The sequence below is a fragment of the Octopus sinensis genome, linkage group LG2, assembly GCF_006345805.1.
Source record: "Octopus sinensis linkage group LG2, ASM634580v1, whole genome shotgun sequence".
NCBI lineage: Eukaryota > Metazoa > Mollusca > Cephalopoda > Octopoda > Octopodidae > Octopus > Octopus sinensis.
Window position 1 is genome coordinate 83799225 of NC_042998.1, and position 18677 is coordinate 83817901.

Genomic DNA, 18677 nt, shown 5'->3' on the forward strand with positions numbered 1-18677 from the left:
ACTTTAATTAACGAAAAATCTATCCTTTTTGACAACAATAGTTAGTATTTAAATGATTACTTCAAGGGGAGACAACCCCGAAATTGTAATTGATTAAAAGTAATTAAATATGGTATGCAATTGGAGGAGTGCCTAACATTTAGCAATGCGATGACAACTTCAAGCATGTTTTGTACTTATTAAAACTCATTTACAAAACCTGGTTTGACTGTAACTTCAAGAGCTTAGAATGATAGGAATAATATAAGTTTTTGTGAATGAATACTGAGTGAGGCAATAAATTCAAAGAATGATGAGGAAAGCAACCAAGAGACACCTTCGGCATACATAATACTAAAGTGGGTGTTAGAATATATGACGTAGTAAACCAAGAAATTTAAGAGAATTATAATTACATTCTCAGTGATAAAAACGATCCAACTCAATAATTCTAGTCAAAAAGGCAGAAAAGACGACCACGATTTTTGTAACGTTTGGTAGAATAATCGATTACATTGACAGATTGATTGCTATTTGGTTTTTATTTTAATACCTGTAAAAGAAAGAAATGGTAAATAGTCGACTCCGGCAGTATTTAAATTCAGAACGCAACTAATTGTCGTTATAAGTGAATAACGCATGGACACCATCTGCATGAAAACAACAGTGAAGTTATCATATATTAATATATTAAACATTAAACATTTTAGATAATTGTGTGCGGGAGAAACAAAAAATTCTGACATATTTTTTTTAATAATTTCGACAAGTACGGGAGACAACTTCGAGTATATTTCCTCTTATTAAGACCTTATCTGCAAAACGTGCAAACATATATTTCACCATACTTGCCGAAACAGTGAAAGGAGAATAACTAACTAAATTACAAGATTGCATTTATCAGTTGACGTAAGAAAATAAATTTAGTTTAGAGAATAATTTACACAGTGACGCCAACTGCATGCAAAAGGGATAGTTAAGTTGGTGACTCACCATTTCGGCCAACCTACTTCTTCTCATTAAGGTCAGTTTTGTTTTCTTTTGTCTGCACACAAGAGAAATGCAGTTTGGGGGACTTCCATGTCCTTCCAACGGGCATTAACGGCAAAAGTGAAGTAGTAGGTCATTAATAAATTTTAATTAATACTAACCCAAAGATTTCAATATAAAACATGTAGAACATACTGTGTCAAGCAATTACAAAGTCTCTTTCTTTTCTTGTTTTCTTATAACAAAAGTAAAACACTGTTATATATATATATAACTCAGTTCCAGCATATTAAAATATATTCACAAATTATATTAATAACATAGGATTAGCGATTAACATTCGCAAGAACTGTACAGCAGTGAGTAAGTATGAAACAAACTTCTTCCATTTCTTTGGAGAAGAACGCTAACCAGTATATACCTGCGTTAATCCACCGCAGGTATATATTCCCTGTTTTGTGATGCAGCACCGATGTTAGTTACCTAACCTAGAGCTCGGGAAATATTTGATACAGCTGCCTATCTTCTATGATGCATCTTTCCCGCGATAACATTAAGGATATGAAATAATATTATATGCAAGTATGCGTGTATGTGTGTATATATACATTTACATACAGATATACATTATGTGTGTGTCAGTTTGTATTCAGCACGTTTCTGTCATGCTATATATATATATATATATATATATATATATATATAATATATATATATATATATATATATTGCTGGTAGGGACGCTATTTCGTTATGCAACCATAATATACTGCCGAGTATATTAAAGGCTTATAAGTTAATACTGTGTCCTAACTGTGTTAGCAGTGCGATTCAATCACTTTTTAAAGTTATCACTAAAGATTTTCTATAGAAATTAGAACCAGCACTAAATGTTATGACGTTTTGTATACGAATACGTCGTAGCTTTCAGTACTGGCTCTAATTTCAATAGAAAATCTGTTGAGATAACTTTAAAAAGTGATACACACACACACACACACATATATATATATATATATATATATAAAATGAAAGAAACGAGCTGATTTTATGCCAATGTTTTGATATTTTTAATCAAAATATTCTGCTAATATATTTATGTCTACATTACAGTTGTCATAGTTTTAACATTTTTATTTCATATCTCTTATTTTTTTCTTATATCACAACTCGTGTAAACTATATATTTATTTTTTTAAACATCCCTCAAATATCCTTCATATCGTTTTTCCTTTCATGTAATTTTTAAGAGAGTTTTATGTTTAAATTTGAATTTTTTACTTTCTTTCTTTCTTGTGACTCAGTAAGATAGAACTGAAGGGGTTATTAAATCTTAAATTTTGTTTTGAAAGCAGATATATAATATCAACGTGAATGTTGTTACAAATGACAACCTACTTTTCTCCTTTATCACATTACTTATTTTCTGCTATAGTATAATACCTATAATAATATTTATTCACCTCTATTTTCAACACTTATTCATATCCAATCAGTTTGAAAGTCCATTTTGAATCCTTTTGAATGCGTATTTCCGTGTATATTTATGTTTTGAGTCTGCCATTTTAAGTTGTTACGTGAAATATTGGTTTCAAATACTGCCTCACTATTCTAACAATGAAAATGGCGACTGCCGGATCATTCAATCAAACAAAATCAGCCAAATTTTGCTCTTTATTTCTTTTTCATTTCCTTTTTTTTTCATTGTGATTTTTTTCTTTGTAGATATGAATAAATTAATACTGATTTCAAATTTTGGTGCAAGGTTAGCAATTTCGGGGCAGGGGGTAAGTCGATTACATCGACCCCAGTGCTCGACTGGTACTTAATTTATCAACCACGAAAGGATGAAAGGCGAAGTCGACCTCGACGGAATTTGAACTCAGAACGTAAAGACAGACGAAATGCCACGAAGCATTTTGCCCGGCGTGTTAACGTTTCTACCAGATCACCGCCTTAATGAATAAACTAATATTTGAAAAGTTTCAGTGCTCAGCGTAATAAGAACAGCAAAACAACATAAATAAAGGCATGCATAAGGATTCAAATGACTACTTTTTCAACTGCATAGCTAAGCTTACAAGTAAGCGTTGTTATATTCGTAAATGTACAGAGATATCAAATGAGAAACCAGCGTTTCCCTGCTTCGATTCTCAATCAACTCTCCTTCTCTATTCTTAATTTTTGATTTATGTATCAGCACAATATTTTTTTAGCTTAAAGAAATCTTATAACTGCTTTATATTTTTTTTTCCATAATTTTGTTTTTCTTAAAAATAAAATTATATATTTTTCTGCTAATCATTAGTCTAATAAATTTAGTTAAAAGCTAAAAGAATTTATTTGGTTATTCATTAATTTTGTTTCTTTTAGGATCCAAATTTTGTAACAGTAATAATTAAAAAAAAAACAAAAAAACAGTAAAGCAATTTTGGTTTTAAACAGTTTGGTAAAATATATTATTGACAACAATATCAAGCAAAATATTAGACAATGTTTATATATATTTATATATGTATGTATTATAGGTGGCGAAGTAAAGCAAAATGATTATGTACAGATTTAATATATTTTGGAGTAAATTGCACTTGATAAATCTTTGCAATTCATCCAGACATTTTGTTTTGTTTAGCATTTCTCTCCTTCAGCATTATCTTCTTTTTCTACACACACTCCTCTCTCTCTCTCTCTCTCTCACACACACTTTCTCTCTCTCTTTCTCTCTATCTTTCTCTCTCTCTTTCGCACGCTCTGTGAATCACTTAATCTCCCGTTTTTCTTTTTGGTTTTGTTTTTAGTTGAGAATCTCAATTTTTGGCTACATTAATGATTTTTTTTCTTTTCAAGCAAATAATTATCATAGAAAACTGACAGTGAAAAATAATTATAAACACAACAATATTTATAGAAATGTTCTTTGCAATATAGAGAAAAAGAAAGGAAATAAGTTTCTCTGGACCTGTCAATAGTCACTTGTGTAAGCTATGCCACATGGCTGTGGATGTTCTGTGACAGCTGAGCAGTTCCATCCAATGTTTGCGTTCACTTCCTTGCCTCTCTGGTCCCAGTGTACACTTTCCAATTAGTTCACCGTGGCCTATAATATCATGATCCCACACGCAACACTCAAGGGCCACTTTTGGCAAAATCTCGGCCGGAACATTGAAAGTTAACGCTTCGTTCCAAACTGGCGACAATGTACTTCTCTGTACTGAAGATTTCTTTCTTTTAATTTTCTTGCCATCAACAATTAATGATATTCTAACAAATGGGTCTGCAGTAAAAAGAAACAAAAACAAAATGGAAAACAATTTCTCTCGAATAAAACATCTTTTAGATATTATATTTTACGAATAACGCTAACATATAAAACTGTTATTCTTAATGTTTGTTAAAGACAAAATATTAAATAAATATTTTTTGCAGCTTTGCATTGAGTTACATTATCTTTCTGTTTCTAAACAGAAAGCAAATATTCTGAACATTTCATTCTGAGCCATTACTTTGATACAGATGACTAGATTTCATGAAGCCCACTCCCTAAGCTGCAACAATTTTATTTCTCATTTCACAGTTTTCTGTTCCAGATTAGGAGATGATAAAGCCGAGATATATTTTCTGCAAATCTATACCATAGAAATCACCCTTACTCTATGAAGATAATTTTCCAAACTGTTTTCCGTATTAATTGGATCTCCAGAAGGTTTCGACGAGGGGTGAGCCATTTGTTTAATCAACAAAGTTACACGTTTATTGCAACATAATCTGGATTAGTGAAGACACAGGCTGAGCGGTTAGGGCGTTGGGCTTACCGTCGTGAGGTTGTGAGTTCGACTGAGCAGTGTGTTTATTGTGTTCTTGAACAAAACACTTTATTTCTCGTTGCTCCAGTTCACTCAGTTGTAGAAATGAGTTGGGACGCCACTGGTACCAAGCTGTATCAAACTTTGCCTTTCCTTTGGACAGCATTGGTGGCGAGGAGAGGAGAGGCTGGTATGCGTTGGAGACTGCTAGTCTTCCACAAACTTTCCCCGGACTTGTGCCTCGAAAGGAAACTTCCAAAATACAATCTCATGGTCATTTGTGACTGAAGGGAGTTTTTATCCTATAATTTGGGTGAGGGCAGCGAGCCAACCGAATCAGTAGCGCATCGAATAAAGTACTTAGTGGCATTTTCCCCGGTTCTTTATATTCTTAGTTCAAATTCCATTGAAGTTGGCTTTGCATTTCATTCTTTTGTGGTCGATAAAATAAGTACCATTTGGGCATTACTGAGGTCGACGTAATCGACTCTCCTCCTCTTCCCAAAATTAATGGTCTTGTGCAAAAATTAGAAAGGATTATAAACTGGGTGCTACAATTTTTTTTATCTTTAGCGTCATTCCCACACCGATTTAGAGTACCACTGTCGGCGACATGGTCGCTCTTTCTAAGTACAAGGAACGTTCAGCCGGGAAGCTTTCACAGTTTCATCAAACCATTATTCAAGATATCGCGCAATGAGATCAAACCCGAGACTTTGACTGTAAGGTATCTTTTTATTGAATTAATCGGCTTTTGGCTGTAACTATACATCGATATATATAATCGATATTTATAAGTAAGGCGGAGAGCCGGTAGAATCGTTAGAACGCCGAGCGAAATGCTTAGCGGTATTTCGTCTGCAGTTACGTTCAGAGTTCAAATTCCGCCGGGGTCGACTTTGCCTTTCATCCTTTCGGGGTCGATTAAATAATAAGTACCAGTTACGCACTGGGGTCGATATAATCGACTTAATCCGTTTGTCTGTCCTTGTTTGTCCTCTCTGTGCTTAGCTCCTTGTGGGTAGTAAAGAAATAGGTATTTCGTCTGCCGTTACGTTCTGAGTTCAAATTTCCCCGAGGTCGACTTTGCCTTTCATCCTTTCTGGGTCGGTTAAATAAGTACTAGTTGCGCACTGGGGTCGATGTAATCAATTTAATCCGTTTGTGTGTCCTTGTTTGTCCCCTCTATGTTTAGCGCCTGTGGGCAATAAAGAAATTGATATATATAAATCCCCTGGTCAGCCATATCAAAATAATGGCTCAGAGAGAAACGTTCAAGATATTCGCATCAGTCTAGAAATATAAAGATAATAAGTGCTAATGTAATAGGAAAACAGTAACGTTACATTTTTTTTTTCTTTTTTCTCTTTTTTTTTTTCTTAATTTCATTGAAACCCACTCCTATACTGTATCACAGTTTTATTTCTCGTTTCATATTTTTCAGTTCAAGATTAAGATATGATAAAGCCGAAATATACTTTCTGAAAATCTTTACTATTAAATGAACGGAGTTTTAAAACGACAAACTTTTAAGTAAACTATAAGATCTTTATTACCAAGCTGTTATAAATTAGTGCCAAGAGGAGTTTTTTTCTTTCTTTAAAAAAAATTGTTACACTCTCGGAGCATTTCTCTCTCATTTTCTATTCGGTTAATTTTTCTGGTAGTAAAATGAAAACTACTCTCATTAACACGATTTTCCAGAAGCTAATCTCGCTTGCCTTCATCATTTTACTTGCATATATAATATTGGCTTTATTTTCACAAGACACAGAAATCTAATATTTTAATAGCACAGAAAGCCTATATTTTAAGGGAGGATGAAATATGACGTGATGTCAGCGTCGATCAAGAGGGCATCCATGGCAGATATGCTAGATGATATGGCTTTTAAGTATAGATTTATTTATTTATTTACTTATTTATTTATTTATTTATTTATTTATTTATTTATTTATTTCTAGTAATCAGCATCTAAAACGAACTATTTGATTGTATAGAAAACTGTATTAAATAAACGCGTATGGAAACATCTGCATTCTTGACAATACTTAACTCACCAACTATAATCATGGAGCCAAATATTTTATTATAGATATTAGAGCGTTAACTGTGTGATTCCACTAACAAATTAACGATCCTTACTTGATTAATTAAATCAATCTCAATTTCTGCCACAGACTATATGCTGTATTTTTAATCAAGGAGCACCATAGTAAATTTGCTACAGTCTACATAATTGGAAAAATCAGGGCTGTAGATTGATTCGGTTCATCAAAACTTTGACTCCGACCTCTCCATTTGTAACTAGACTAATTATAAATTTCTTATATTGATTAATTGCACACATCCTATATTGTACAACGGGAATCATTAGGCTACTTGATGGAACTCAAACTTAAGTTAGAGTTCCAAAGTTGTTGCCATACCACTATCATATTACATCTATCCTCATTGATTACGGATGTTTGGATTACAAAAATCGCCCTGGATAAGTGAGAAATGAAAATAGAGCATATGAGAAAAATAGGTTTCCAAACGCATGTTTTACAAAGTATATGGAAGGTCGCTGATGTATGCTTTTACGGTCCAAGCAGAATCTTTGATTGATCACAGACTTGTGTTACCACAGATTAACTCGGTTTACAATAAGCGAACCAGGTTATCTTGGATCATTCATGAATGAATCAGTGATAAGCGAAGACAAATCTATTTTATAAAATAGGAAACCAAAGGTGACCGGCTCTTATATCCCACCTACGTCCTATAGAACCTTTGCACATTAGTCCTTTAAATAACCCACTGGACCCACAAAAATAATTATAATTCCATAAAATAGATAGGTTTTGGTTTGAGATAAAGACGAAGTGTATGCAGCCTTGGTCTTTAATAATACCTTCAAATGGCGAAATGCTAAGAGATTTGCGCTATTTCTCAATTCGGAAAGAATAAATATTTGCTGATCAAAATAGCTTCTTTAATTAAAATTGCTTTAAATTCCGGTTCATGAATTAATATGGCTTTCAAATTTTGGCACAAGACCAGCAATTTCGAGGAAGGAGTCAAGTTAATTACATTGGCCCCAGTACTCAACTGGTACTTATTTTATCGACCCCGAAAGGATGAAAGGCAAAAATCGACGTCGGCGGAATTTGAACTCAGAACGTAAGGACGGAGGAAATGCCGCGAAGCATTTTGCCCGGCGCGCTAACGATTCTACCAGCTATCCAAATATCATAAACCTTTAACAGCCAACAAACTAGTAGTGCGTGTTTAGCATATTCAGACGTCTAATAAATAGTTTTCTTTTTTAATACAAAAACCACCGACGTTTTACTTATAGCCTTCATAGAAACCATAACTAAGATAAACTGGCATGCTGTCACACGAGAGTGGTACATTCACGTGATCCCTAATATACATACTTCATAGGAGAATGACAATTTGTTGCATTTTGCACAGCGCGCTGACGATTCTCTCACCTCATCCCCTTATTCATAAGTTAATGTTAGAACGTTTACGGTGGCGACCAGGCAGAATACTTAGCAGCATTTCGTCCGCCTTTACGTCGAGTTCAAAATCCGCCGGGGTCGACTTTGCCTTTCATCCGTTTGGGGTCGATAAAATAAATACCAGTTGAACACTGGATCGTTCTAATCGATTTAACCTTTCCCCGAAATTGTTAACTTTGTGCCAAAATCTGAAACCAATGTAAAAACTTTCTATGTATACTGTCATTGCAAATCTGTTTTTGCTTATTGGTATAAAGATCTTAATAGAACGAGGCCTTTCATTTTGTGAGTGATGCAACTCACTCTCTTTATAAAGGAGACTATGGAAAATACTTGAATGTGTTAAAATTACTGGCCAAGTTTGACTCTTTTCTGGCAGAACATATAATTACACTGGAAAATAGATATAGCTGAAATGAAACGTTTAATTTTAAACACCATGTGATGAACTGAATAATCCGTTTAGATTCAGCACACTCGAATACATTATCTGTGAAACGAAAAAAATATATTGTTTTATTTCATTGGTTTTCACTCCAAACGTAGATAATGAAGATCAACTGAATTTGGCTATGCTGTGTGTTGCTTTTGATATTATAAATCCGCTGGGATCAAATTAACATCAACTTCAGCAATGAGCTGCAAGTATAGTGGTTTCCACGCATAGTTTTAAACAGATGAATGACTATGTGGATTACATTCCATGTTTCGCAGCTTCACATTAAACGTCCATTTTACTTTTTTCTTGTTTTCTTTCTTGGAACATGCGCTGCTAAATGTTGTCAAGAAGCATTGATTTTTTTTCTCTTTGAATTTGTACATTTTTCCAGTTTCTTTTTGTCAGTTGTATATTTTTTCTGCTGCGATATCTGATGGCGATGCTCATTTTCCCATGGAGGGAAGAAAGTTTCAGATAGATGTCAAGCAGTCAGACTGTGTAGATGTAACAAAAGCACCTTTACTTAACTTTTCTCTCTTTAATAAAACGAATGTTAGATGACAACAAAGATTAGGAGATAGATGGGGAGAGAGAGAAAGAGATAGATGGAGAGAGAGAGATGGAGAGAGAGAGAAAGAGATAGATGGAGAGAGAGAGACAGATAGAGAGAGAGAGGTAAATGGAGAGAGAGAGGTAGGTGGAGAGAGAGAGAGTTCTGACAATTGGCTCGTGGACTACTTTCAACCATGATGAAGTTACGAAACAAGAATACTGGCATATTCTTTTTCCGTCTTTTTACTTGTATCAGTCATTAGAATATGGCCATGCTGGGGCACCGCCTTGGAGAATGAATCAGCTCCATTACTCTTTTTTATCGGTCTCTTTTGCCGAATCACTGAGTTACATGTACCTAAACACACAGGCACCAGTTGTCAAGCGGTGGTGGGGGAAAACATAGACACAAAGACATATACACACAGATACATATATATATGATCTTGGCATAGTTGGAAAATTGGGAGAATGGCTTCATGACTTTCTGAAGGATAGAAGTCAGGTGGTAGTAGCCAATGGGGCCACTTCCATTAACACGCAAATAGTGAGCGGTGTTCCGCAAGGCACTGTTTTGGGACCACTACTGTTCATAATGTCCCTCTCAGACATGCCCTCAGCCACGCAGAGAGCCACGATCACAAGTTATGCAGATGATACAAAAGTTTCACAAGCAATACAGAACCCTGAAGACACTAAGCACCTGCAATGTGAGCTGGACAAAATATACAAGTGGGCTGAAAAGAATAGCATGCAGTTCAATGCTGAAAAGTTTCAAGCTTTATGCTATCAGCATGCAAAACTAAATACAATACCCAATAAATACACTGGACCTGGAGGGATTGCAATCCCAGAGGCACAATCAGTACGAGACCTGGGTATTTACATGAGTGATGATGCAACCTTTCATGTGCATGTTGCTAAATTGGCAATGAAATGTAGGCGGCTGACCGGATGGATTCTTAGAACCTTTAGAACAAGAGACCAGGAAACCATGATGGTCCTCTGGAGGACACTTGTCCTAAACCACTTTGACTATTGCTCTCAGTTATGGTCACCATCCAGTGTCAAAGTTAATCACAGAACTTGAGGCGATCCAACGAAGCTGCACGAAGAAGATAGCCTCTGTGCAGCATATAAGCTACTGGGAAAGACTCAAGAGATTGAGACTCTATTCCTTAGAGCGTAGGCGAGAAATATATGCCATAATATACATCTGGAAGGTCCTAGAAGGACTTTTCCCAAACTTTGGCATCGAGAGTTACACAAATGCCAGAACTGGGCGCCACTGCATAGTGCCAAGGACTCCAAATTTGCCATCAAGATGTAGGACAAGCTACTGTGATAGCCTGGGCTTCCGAGGCCAACAGCTCTTCAATATCCTCCCGAAGAACCTAAGAGACCTGCATGGGGTGGATGCAGATGTCTTTAAAATGAAACTGGATTTCTTCTTGTCAGGTGTCCCAGATGAACCAACTTCACGGCAGGAGCTGCAGATGAGAGCAGCTGCATCGAACTCTCTCATGCACCAAATGGCAATTGCTAAGAAGCATTCGTGAAGTAAAATCATGTAGCAACACCAAATGGAGGTGCCCCAGCATGGCCACAGCTTGTGAGCTGAAACTAGATAAAAATAAATAAATAAATATATATATATGTATATATATATATATATATATATATATATACACACACACAAACACACATACATACACACACACACACACACACACACACACAGAACGGGTTTATTTCAGTTTCCGTTTACCAAATCCACTCACAAAGCTTTGGTCAGCCCGAGGCTATAATAGAAGACACCTACCCAAGGTGCCACGCAGTGGGACTGAACTTTGAACTATGTGACTGGGAAGCAAGCTTCTTACCACGGAATTACACCTGACCATATTGAGGAATCACGTATTATAGTATTTTCAAACATCCAGTATTTGTTTTATATTTTACTGACCCATATTTACACACAGCTTGTGCACTCTATGAATATTTGCTTGGATATATTCTAGCTATGATGTCTAAGCTTTCAGACATTGAATAGAGAAATCCAGGATCTGGTTGAGTGTGTAGATCAGTGGTTCTCAACCACGGTTCCCAGAGCTGCATGTGGCCCTCAGGCATCCTTCCTAGGGTGGGGGCTCGACGGTCTTCTCTCTATAAATATAATACATTTTTCGTTAATTGACTTATGTTTTACGTTTTTTGGTGTGGCTCCCTAAAAATATCCAGGTTTTGAATCTGGCTCTGATATCAAAAAGGTTTATAAAGACTGATGTAGATTACCAACAACAAACTAAAGGTAGACATCAGCGAAATAGTAAATGCAATGATTTCAGTGGTTTCAGTACTTTAATCAAGTCTTTTGTTGGATTGCAAATACCTTCTCAGGTGTTTAATAACCAAACATTACTTGGCATTACTGATAGCTTGCTTTCTGTCCACTCAAAACGCCAGAAAGGTTATCAAAATATGAATGATATATTTGAATTACTTTATCAGCTGCAGTTATTTAAATCATATACGACCGGAAGTCTCGGTCGTATAGTTTGATGGACGACATATGAGGGCTCGTGTAGTTTGATGGACGACATATGAGGGCTCAGTTTTTGCCGAACGACCTGCACAAATGATTTATTTATAGTGATCAAACGTTCGTCCCGTACATCGACGTTGTCTGAACAGGTGCACAGTGTACCACACGTCAGGTGTTGAAGTGACTGCAGAGCAGCTTGAGATGAAGTGGTTTGCTCAAGAGCACAACGCAGAACCCAGTCTAGGAATTGAAACCGCGATCTCTCGATCATTAGTGCAACACTTTAAACCAGTGGTTCCCACCTCTTTTATCCAAATGAGTTTTCCCACGGACCCCTTCTAATATGCTTATCCTTATATATATGTGTGTGTGTGTGTGTGTGTGTGTGTGTGTGTGTGTGTGTGTGTGCGTGTGAAATTTTGAATTTAGTTAACGGACCCCCAGTACTACCTTTGCGGACCGCCAGGGGTTCGTGGACCTCAGGCTGGGAACCACTGCCCTAAACACTAGGTCATGCGTCCTCATATATTGTGTAGACCACAGAGGAGTTTAAAACTAAATTCTTTTTCTCATATTGGCACAAAACAAGACCTTGTATAGCTTTAATGTTTTTCAAGTGCAGAAAATGTTTTGCGCATCTGTTTGTCTCTCGTAGTTAATGAAGTATGTATATTATCAAAACTGAAAAGAGGAAGGCTTCATCTAAGAAGCCTCATAGTTGAAAACAAATTTCATTATAATGAACATTGAAGATCTTCTACCGTGAAAAAGACATTTTCTTTATCATCAACAGAGTTGTTTATGCTGAATCTAAGAAATGTAATTTTTAAATCGCTGTTTACCAACTATTCACATATAACATTTACCAGATTCAACATTTATGTGTAAATTGTTTGAATCTTTAAAAAATTAAGTCTCCTTTATAACACATGTTGCAAATCCCGCATTACCTTAAACTGGCCCTGTATGGAACACCAGTCTAACGCAAGTAACGTTCCATCATTCATTGAACTGACATACGACATTGAAACGCAATGAAACTTCTGCAACGAGTCTCATCAAGCTCTATCCCCCGAAAGAGTGAAGGAACGTGACTTGGTGGTTAGGATATTCAGCTCACGTTCGTAGGGTCCTGAGTTCGATTCCTGATGGCACGTCGTGTTCTTGAGTAAGACACTTTATTTCATGTTGCTCCAGTTCACTCAGCTGGCAAAATGAGTACTACCTGTAATTTAAAGGGCCAGCCTTGTCACATTTTGTGACAAGCTGAATGGGGCGCTCAGCTGCTTTCATGTAAATATCACGAGCAGGCTGTTTCGTTGATCAGATCAACTAGAACATTTGTCGTCGAAACAGACGAAGTGCCAGTATCAACAAAAAGTTTAATGCTATATCCACTTGGTTATTTTACAGAGCATCTCAATACATTTAGAGCTTAGCTAGTGAATATCTATTTAGTCTCTAGACTTCCTAAATATAGCAGCCAAATAGTTCACGATCTACACTCTACGATACGTTGGATAATGTTGTCTAAATATATTATTAATGAAGATAAATGCATAGGACAAAATGTTTAGCGGTATTTCTTCCGGTTTTACGTTCTGAGTTCGAATTCCACTAAGGGTGACTTTCTCTTTCATCCGTTCAGGGTCGATAAAAGAAGTACTAGGAGATGCACAGGGTCAATGCAATCGACGATCCCTCTCCCCCAAAATGTTAGGCCTTAGCCCAATAGGATTTTTTATTCTTTTATTTGTTTCAGTCATTTGACTGAAGCCATGCTGGAGTACCGCCTTTAGTCGAGCAACTCGACCCAAGGACTTAATCTTTGTAAGCCTAGTACTTATTCTATCAATCTCTTTTGCCGAACCGCTAAGTTACGGGGACGTAAACTCACCACTACCGGTTGTCAAGTGATTGGGGGGGGGGCAAACACACACAAAAACACATAACACACACACACACATATACGACGGGCTTCTTTCAGTTTCCGTCTACCAAATCCACTAACAAGGCTTTGGTGGGCCCGAGGCTATAGTAGAAGACACCTGCCCGAGGTGCCACGCAGTGAGACTGAACCCGGAACCATGTGGTTGGTAAGCAAGCTACTTACCACACAGCTACTCCAGCACCTATATATATTATAGATGTCTGCTAGGTCTAGCGCAGCTGGGAGGTAAAACAGAAACACCTTGTAACTCTGTACTGCCACCACCACCACCCACATTAAATATTCAGGACTAATAACAATTATATATCTATTGTAAACATTTTCAGATAGCCGATTAAAGGGTCACCAGTTAGCATTTTGGCACCGGTGATGTTCTCATGTAAGACAGCTATAAAATTAGTAAGTTCTCTGTTTTAGTAAAACTTTGTGGATTCTTCTTATGCCAGCGAAAGTTCATTTTAACATTAGCACAATGGCACACATTTGTATAAAAGACACGTCGCTGATCTGTGTACATGGACTGATAGCCGAGTGCGTAAAGGGGGCTTAATGTGAAAGCCGCACGATTCTCTGAATCCAAATCTTATACTGCATTTATACTATACATGCCTACGCACACGCGCGCACGCACGCACACACGGTTACACACACACACATGTATGTAAATGTTACAAAATACGCGTAGGGTTTTAGGAAACACCTACATCACTAGAAATAGGAGCTAAACCACTCTAATCTTGTAATTAGCGCACATGAATGAAAACGTATACACTAACAGGGATCATAATCTTCCGGAAAGTGCTGATCGAGAATTTTTAATACTGACACGTCAGTTTCGACAATTTCCGTTGCCTCGTCAGTTAAGACCTCTCGACTGTTCGGCTCTTTCCGGCTTAGCATTTACTTCTAGCAATGTAGATGTTTTCTATACCCTAGTCACATTTAGTGACATTTGTAATTCTCCTTTTTGGTGAAACGTTGCAAACTGCTGTTTATATTAATTTTGGTGTGTGTGTGTGTGTGAGAGAGTATGTATGTATAGTAGAAGTTGAGGCCAATAGAAAAGAAGCAACCAAAATCTACAACGCAAATTCAGAAAAGAGAATATAGGTACCTGAAAACTGTAGAAATATAAAGTGAAAAGAAAAAAACGATATCTGTTCAGCACGAAAGTCTCAGGTAAAATACACAATATACCGAGAGAGAGAGAGAGAGAGAGAGAGAGAGAGAGAGAGAGGGCGGAAAGGACATTTCAGTTTCTATCTTTGCTTTAGTTATATGAGAATCTAAATACAAACCTGATTCTTCTGCTGGTCCAAGTATTCTTAGGTCTTTGGCTTTGATGATGACAACAGTTAACCTTTCCGCCGTTGGAAGGTAACTCAGCGAAATGAGTAATTCCCCCATCGTGCAAGCATGCTAGACAAAGTAAATAAATAAATGAATAAATAAATAAATAAAGGTAATAACTATGTAGACAACAAACGTAAATAATTGTGAGGTTTTACTACTGGAGAGTGAAAATCTCAAAGCGATTCTGTTTGTTAATTGGAAAAATCACAAACTGAAAACATGAAAGACCGCCACGTCAAATGTTGAAAAACAAAGAACAAAGAGTAGGATAAAATAATTGAGTTTCTCTCTCTATCAGTCTCATATACACACATACACACATACACACACACACACACACAGATAGATAGATAGATAGATACATACATACATACATACATACATACATACATACATACATACATACATACATACATACATATACATATGTACATATATATATATATATACATATGTATGTATTAAATTTTGAATTAAAAGCGACCATTAATGTTACACAACACACACACACACACACACACACATATATACATATGCATATGCGTGTCTGTATTTTTGTATGTCTGTGTTATACATTCTGTCTTTCGATGATGTTTACAAATGCATTTCGTTGTTTTTTGTTCAGTTCCAATTCAACCCTGATCTAGTATTCCTATGATCAAAGGCATTCAAACTGTAATCAATCTCTACTTTTGTGATGTTAGCCAATGTTTCTTTCTTTTTTATGAAGACAGAGTATAAATTGGTGGCGATATTGCTGCTGTTTCTAATATCTCGATAGACCACGTAAAGAATCTCAAAAAGGCTCGTATTTAGCACATGTTCGTGTGCATGCATTGTTAAGTAGAACTGCAAGATAAATCCGAAGTATTTCAAAGTTGTGTAGCAACGTTTCTCAACGCATGAAGACAAAGAAACATTTTGCTCCGCTACTTGAAAATGATAATGATTGATTGCTTTCCGAATTCATTACTCGTTTATGACAATTGACATAATTAATTACCGCTTTGCACAAGCCTAAACTAAAATCACAGTTTAATACGGCACAAATTGCAACTGCAAACCTGGAACTAATGCAGTGTAGCCTACTGGTGTATTTAGGTAATTGATATACCAATTTGATATCTATATCGTTCAGTATTTCGTTACTGTGCAAAGTCAAGGTCACACTGTTAGAATAATCGTACAAACATGTAGGAAAAATAACTGTGAAATCCCTGGTTCAGAAACCCGTGTTTTATACATGAGAAACAAGTTACTTGCCATGTACAGAAATCTTAAACGCCTGATGCATTTCGTCCCATTCATAGAGTTGGTCAATGACAAAAGATACCTCCCTCCTCACCCATCCACCAAAAGTAATAACTGTTGTTTATTGGCTGACAGGATGGTAATTATGTTTGTCGCAGTTTATAAACACGAGTTTTTTGTAGACATTCTATCTTGAACGACTGGCTCGACATGGCAATAGCACAACAATAGCATTATGAATAAAAAATATCCAATAGAATGCAATCTACTTCTAATTATATACTTACTGAACCAAGCTGGCAGAAACGTTAGCACGCCGGGCGAAATGCTTAGCGGTATTTTGTCTGCCACTACATTCTGAGTTCAAATTCCGCCGAGGTCGACTTTGCCTTTCATTCTTTCGGGGTCGATTAAATAAGTACCAGTTACGCACTGTTGAATTCAATGTTCTCTAAATTTGACCTTCCCTATGCAATGTACGCGTTTTACAACTGCTGAAACTACTGTAGAAACTCCATTAACCTAATAATGTTTGTTAAAATATTAATTAGCTAATCCATTTTTAGCTTAACAACCCTTTTCTGTGAATGTTTCTAACTAAGTGGAATATTTTTGTTTATTATCATTGTAGCTTTTAACAAGATAGAGAACAGTTTCTTCATTGTTGCATTTTGTAAATGAAATATAATATTCATTAGCTTGCACTTTGGCCTCTTCGCTGCTATCAGAAGAAGCAAATGTTGATTTAATGGTGTTATTGTTTACAGCAAAGAAAGCTGTCATCAATTTGCTTGACTCTACGATCGAGACTGCAAACTGTGAAGGTCTTTTAAATCGCTGTATCTCAAGCTATATTTTTAACTTAACGAGGTATAATTGAATAAATTAATAAATATCAAATACATAATATAGTCACTAGGCAAACGACCAGTTTCTTTCATCTTAAACGGGAATTCAGCGTTCGTATCTTGCGACAGAATCGTTAACATGTTGGGTAAAATGCTTAGCAGCATTTCTTCCGGCTCTTTAGGGTGTGAGTTCAAATCTCGCCGAGACTAATTTTACCTTTCATCCCCCGCCCCGGGGTCGATAAAATATAGTACCAGTCAAGCACTGGAGAGTAGGGGGTTGGTGTAACTGACTTGTCCTCTCCCTTCAAAATTACTGGGCTTGAACTCTGCAACGGACTGGCTACCCATTCAGGAAGAATGTTGTGATCTTGGTCTCTTATACCAAGTAACCAGCCATGAGTTCTAGTGTTCAAGAAAAAGTTTTAGAATTTGGTTCACCATACCACGATATACAATATCAGAATATATACATTTAAAAAGAAAGATATAGTAAGAAAAATAAATGCCAGAGCTGAGTATCCATTACAGTATGTTCAGTTCGGCATGGCATTAAACTCAGTCATTATTTCGACAATTATATAAATAGTTTTCAGCTTATTCTATTAAATTTTGCTAATTTGCTCAAAATAGAACGAAAAGATCAACAAAATGAAAGATGCTTCGCAAATATTCCAAACTGTCATAATAAAACATAAATCCAATGTTATCACTGATAAATTATTCAAATATAAAACTTGTTTAAAAAATTCCCGTTGGCTGTATGTTTTATGTAACATGACTCCACAAAGCAAATGCAGAAAACGTCATTAATTATGATATTGTTACCGAGTTACAGAATCATAAATATAGCTCTTATTTCTAATCTATTCAATAGATTTTCTTGCAACCCACTTCTTTAAATGTCGCAGAGTTGCATAAATGTAATGTGATCCAAAATATACACCTACACTATTACAAACATGTCGAAACTGTAGATCTAAATATTTCAGTATATCTTAAAATTACGTATGAAATTAAACAATTTCATCTGGGATGATAAAAATTAGAGTAGAAGAAAGTAATCGACAGACAATCCTCTTCACACACACACACCACACACACACACACACACACAGATATTCACTGATATTCGAAGAAATTCTAAATAGAGATAAAAGGAGACGCTTAAAACAAGTTACTTGCCATGTATATTTCCTGTTGTTTGCGTTCTGACAGCAACGACTGAAATGGTATGGCGTTAAATTTATACTTTTGGCAGCATTCACCCGGGGTGGGTTGAGCCAGCTCCGATCAACGAGTTCACCACGTCCCTCACCAATGCTGACAGCATCCAACGGTCGACCGCAGTCGCTGTTGTAATAGATACCCACTCCCGGTAAAATTGTCAAATATCAAAGACGCAGGGAGCCGGTTGTGCTTCCACGTCTACCAAGTCGACAGATAAACATTGA

General features: G+C 36.2%; 1 protein-coding gene across 6 annotated transcripts in view; it reads right to left on the minus strand.

The window, feature by feature from the left end:
* Positions 1–719: 719 nt before the first annotated feature.
* Positions 720–18677, minus strand: part of LOC115230630 (synaptotagmin-6) — a 230234-nt gene continuing 212276 nt past the window's right edge. For 5 of the 6 annotated variants that reach the window (XM_029800786.2, XM_029800779.2, XM_029800773.2 and 2 more), the window contains 2 exons: positions 15070–15190; positions 3382–4243 (listed from right to left, as the gene is read on the minus strand). In XM_029800786.2, the coding sequence (XP_029656646.1) occupies positions 3939–4243; positions 15070–15190 (426 nt within the window). In that variant the 3' untranslated portion in view covers positions 3382–3938. Of the gene's footprint in view, positions 1065–3381; positions 4244–15069; positions 15191–18677 lie in introns of those variants that run through there. The other variant, XM_036514813.1, reaches the window with a different exon arrangement.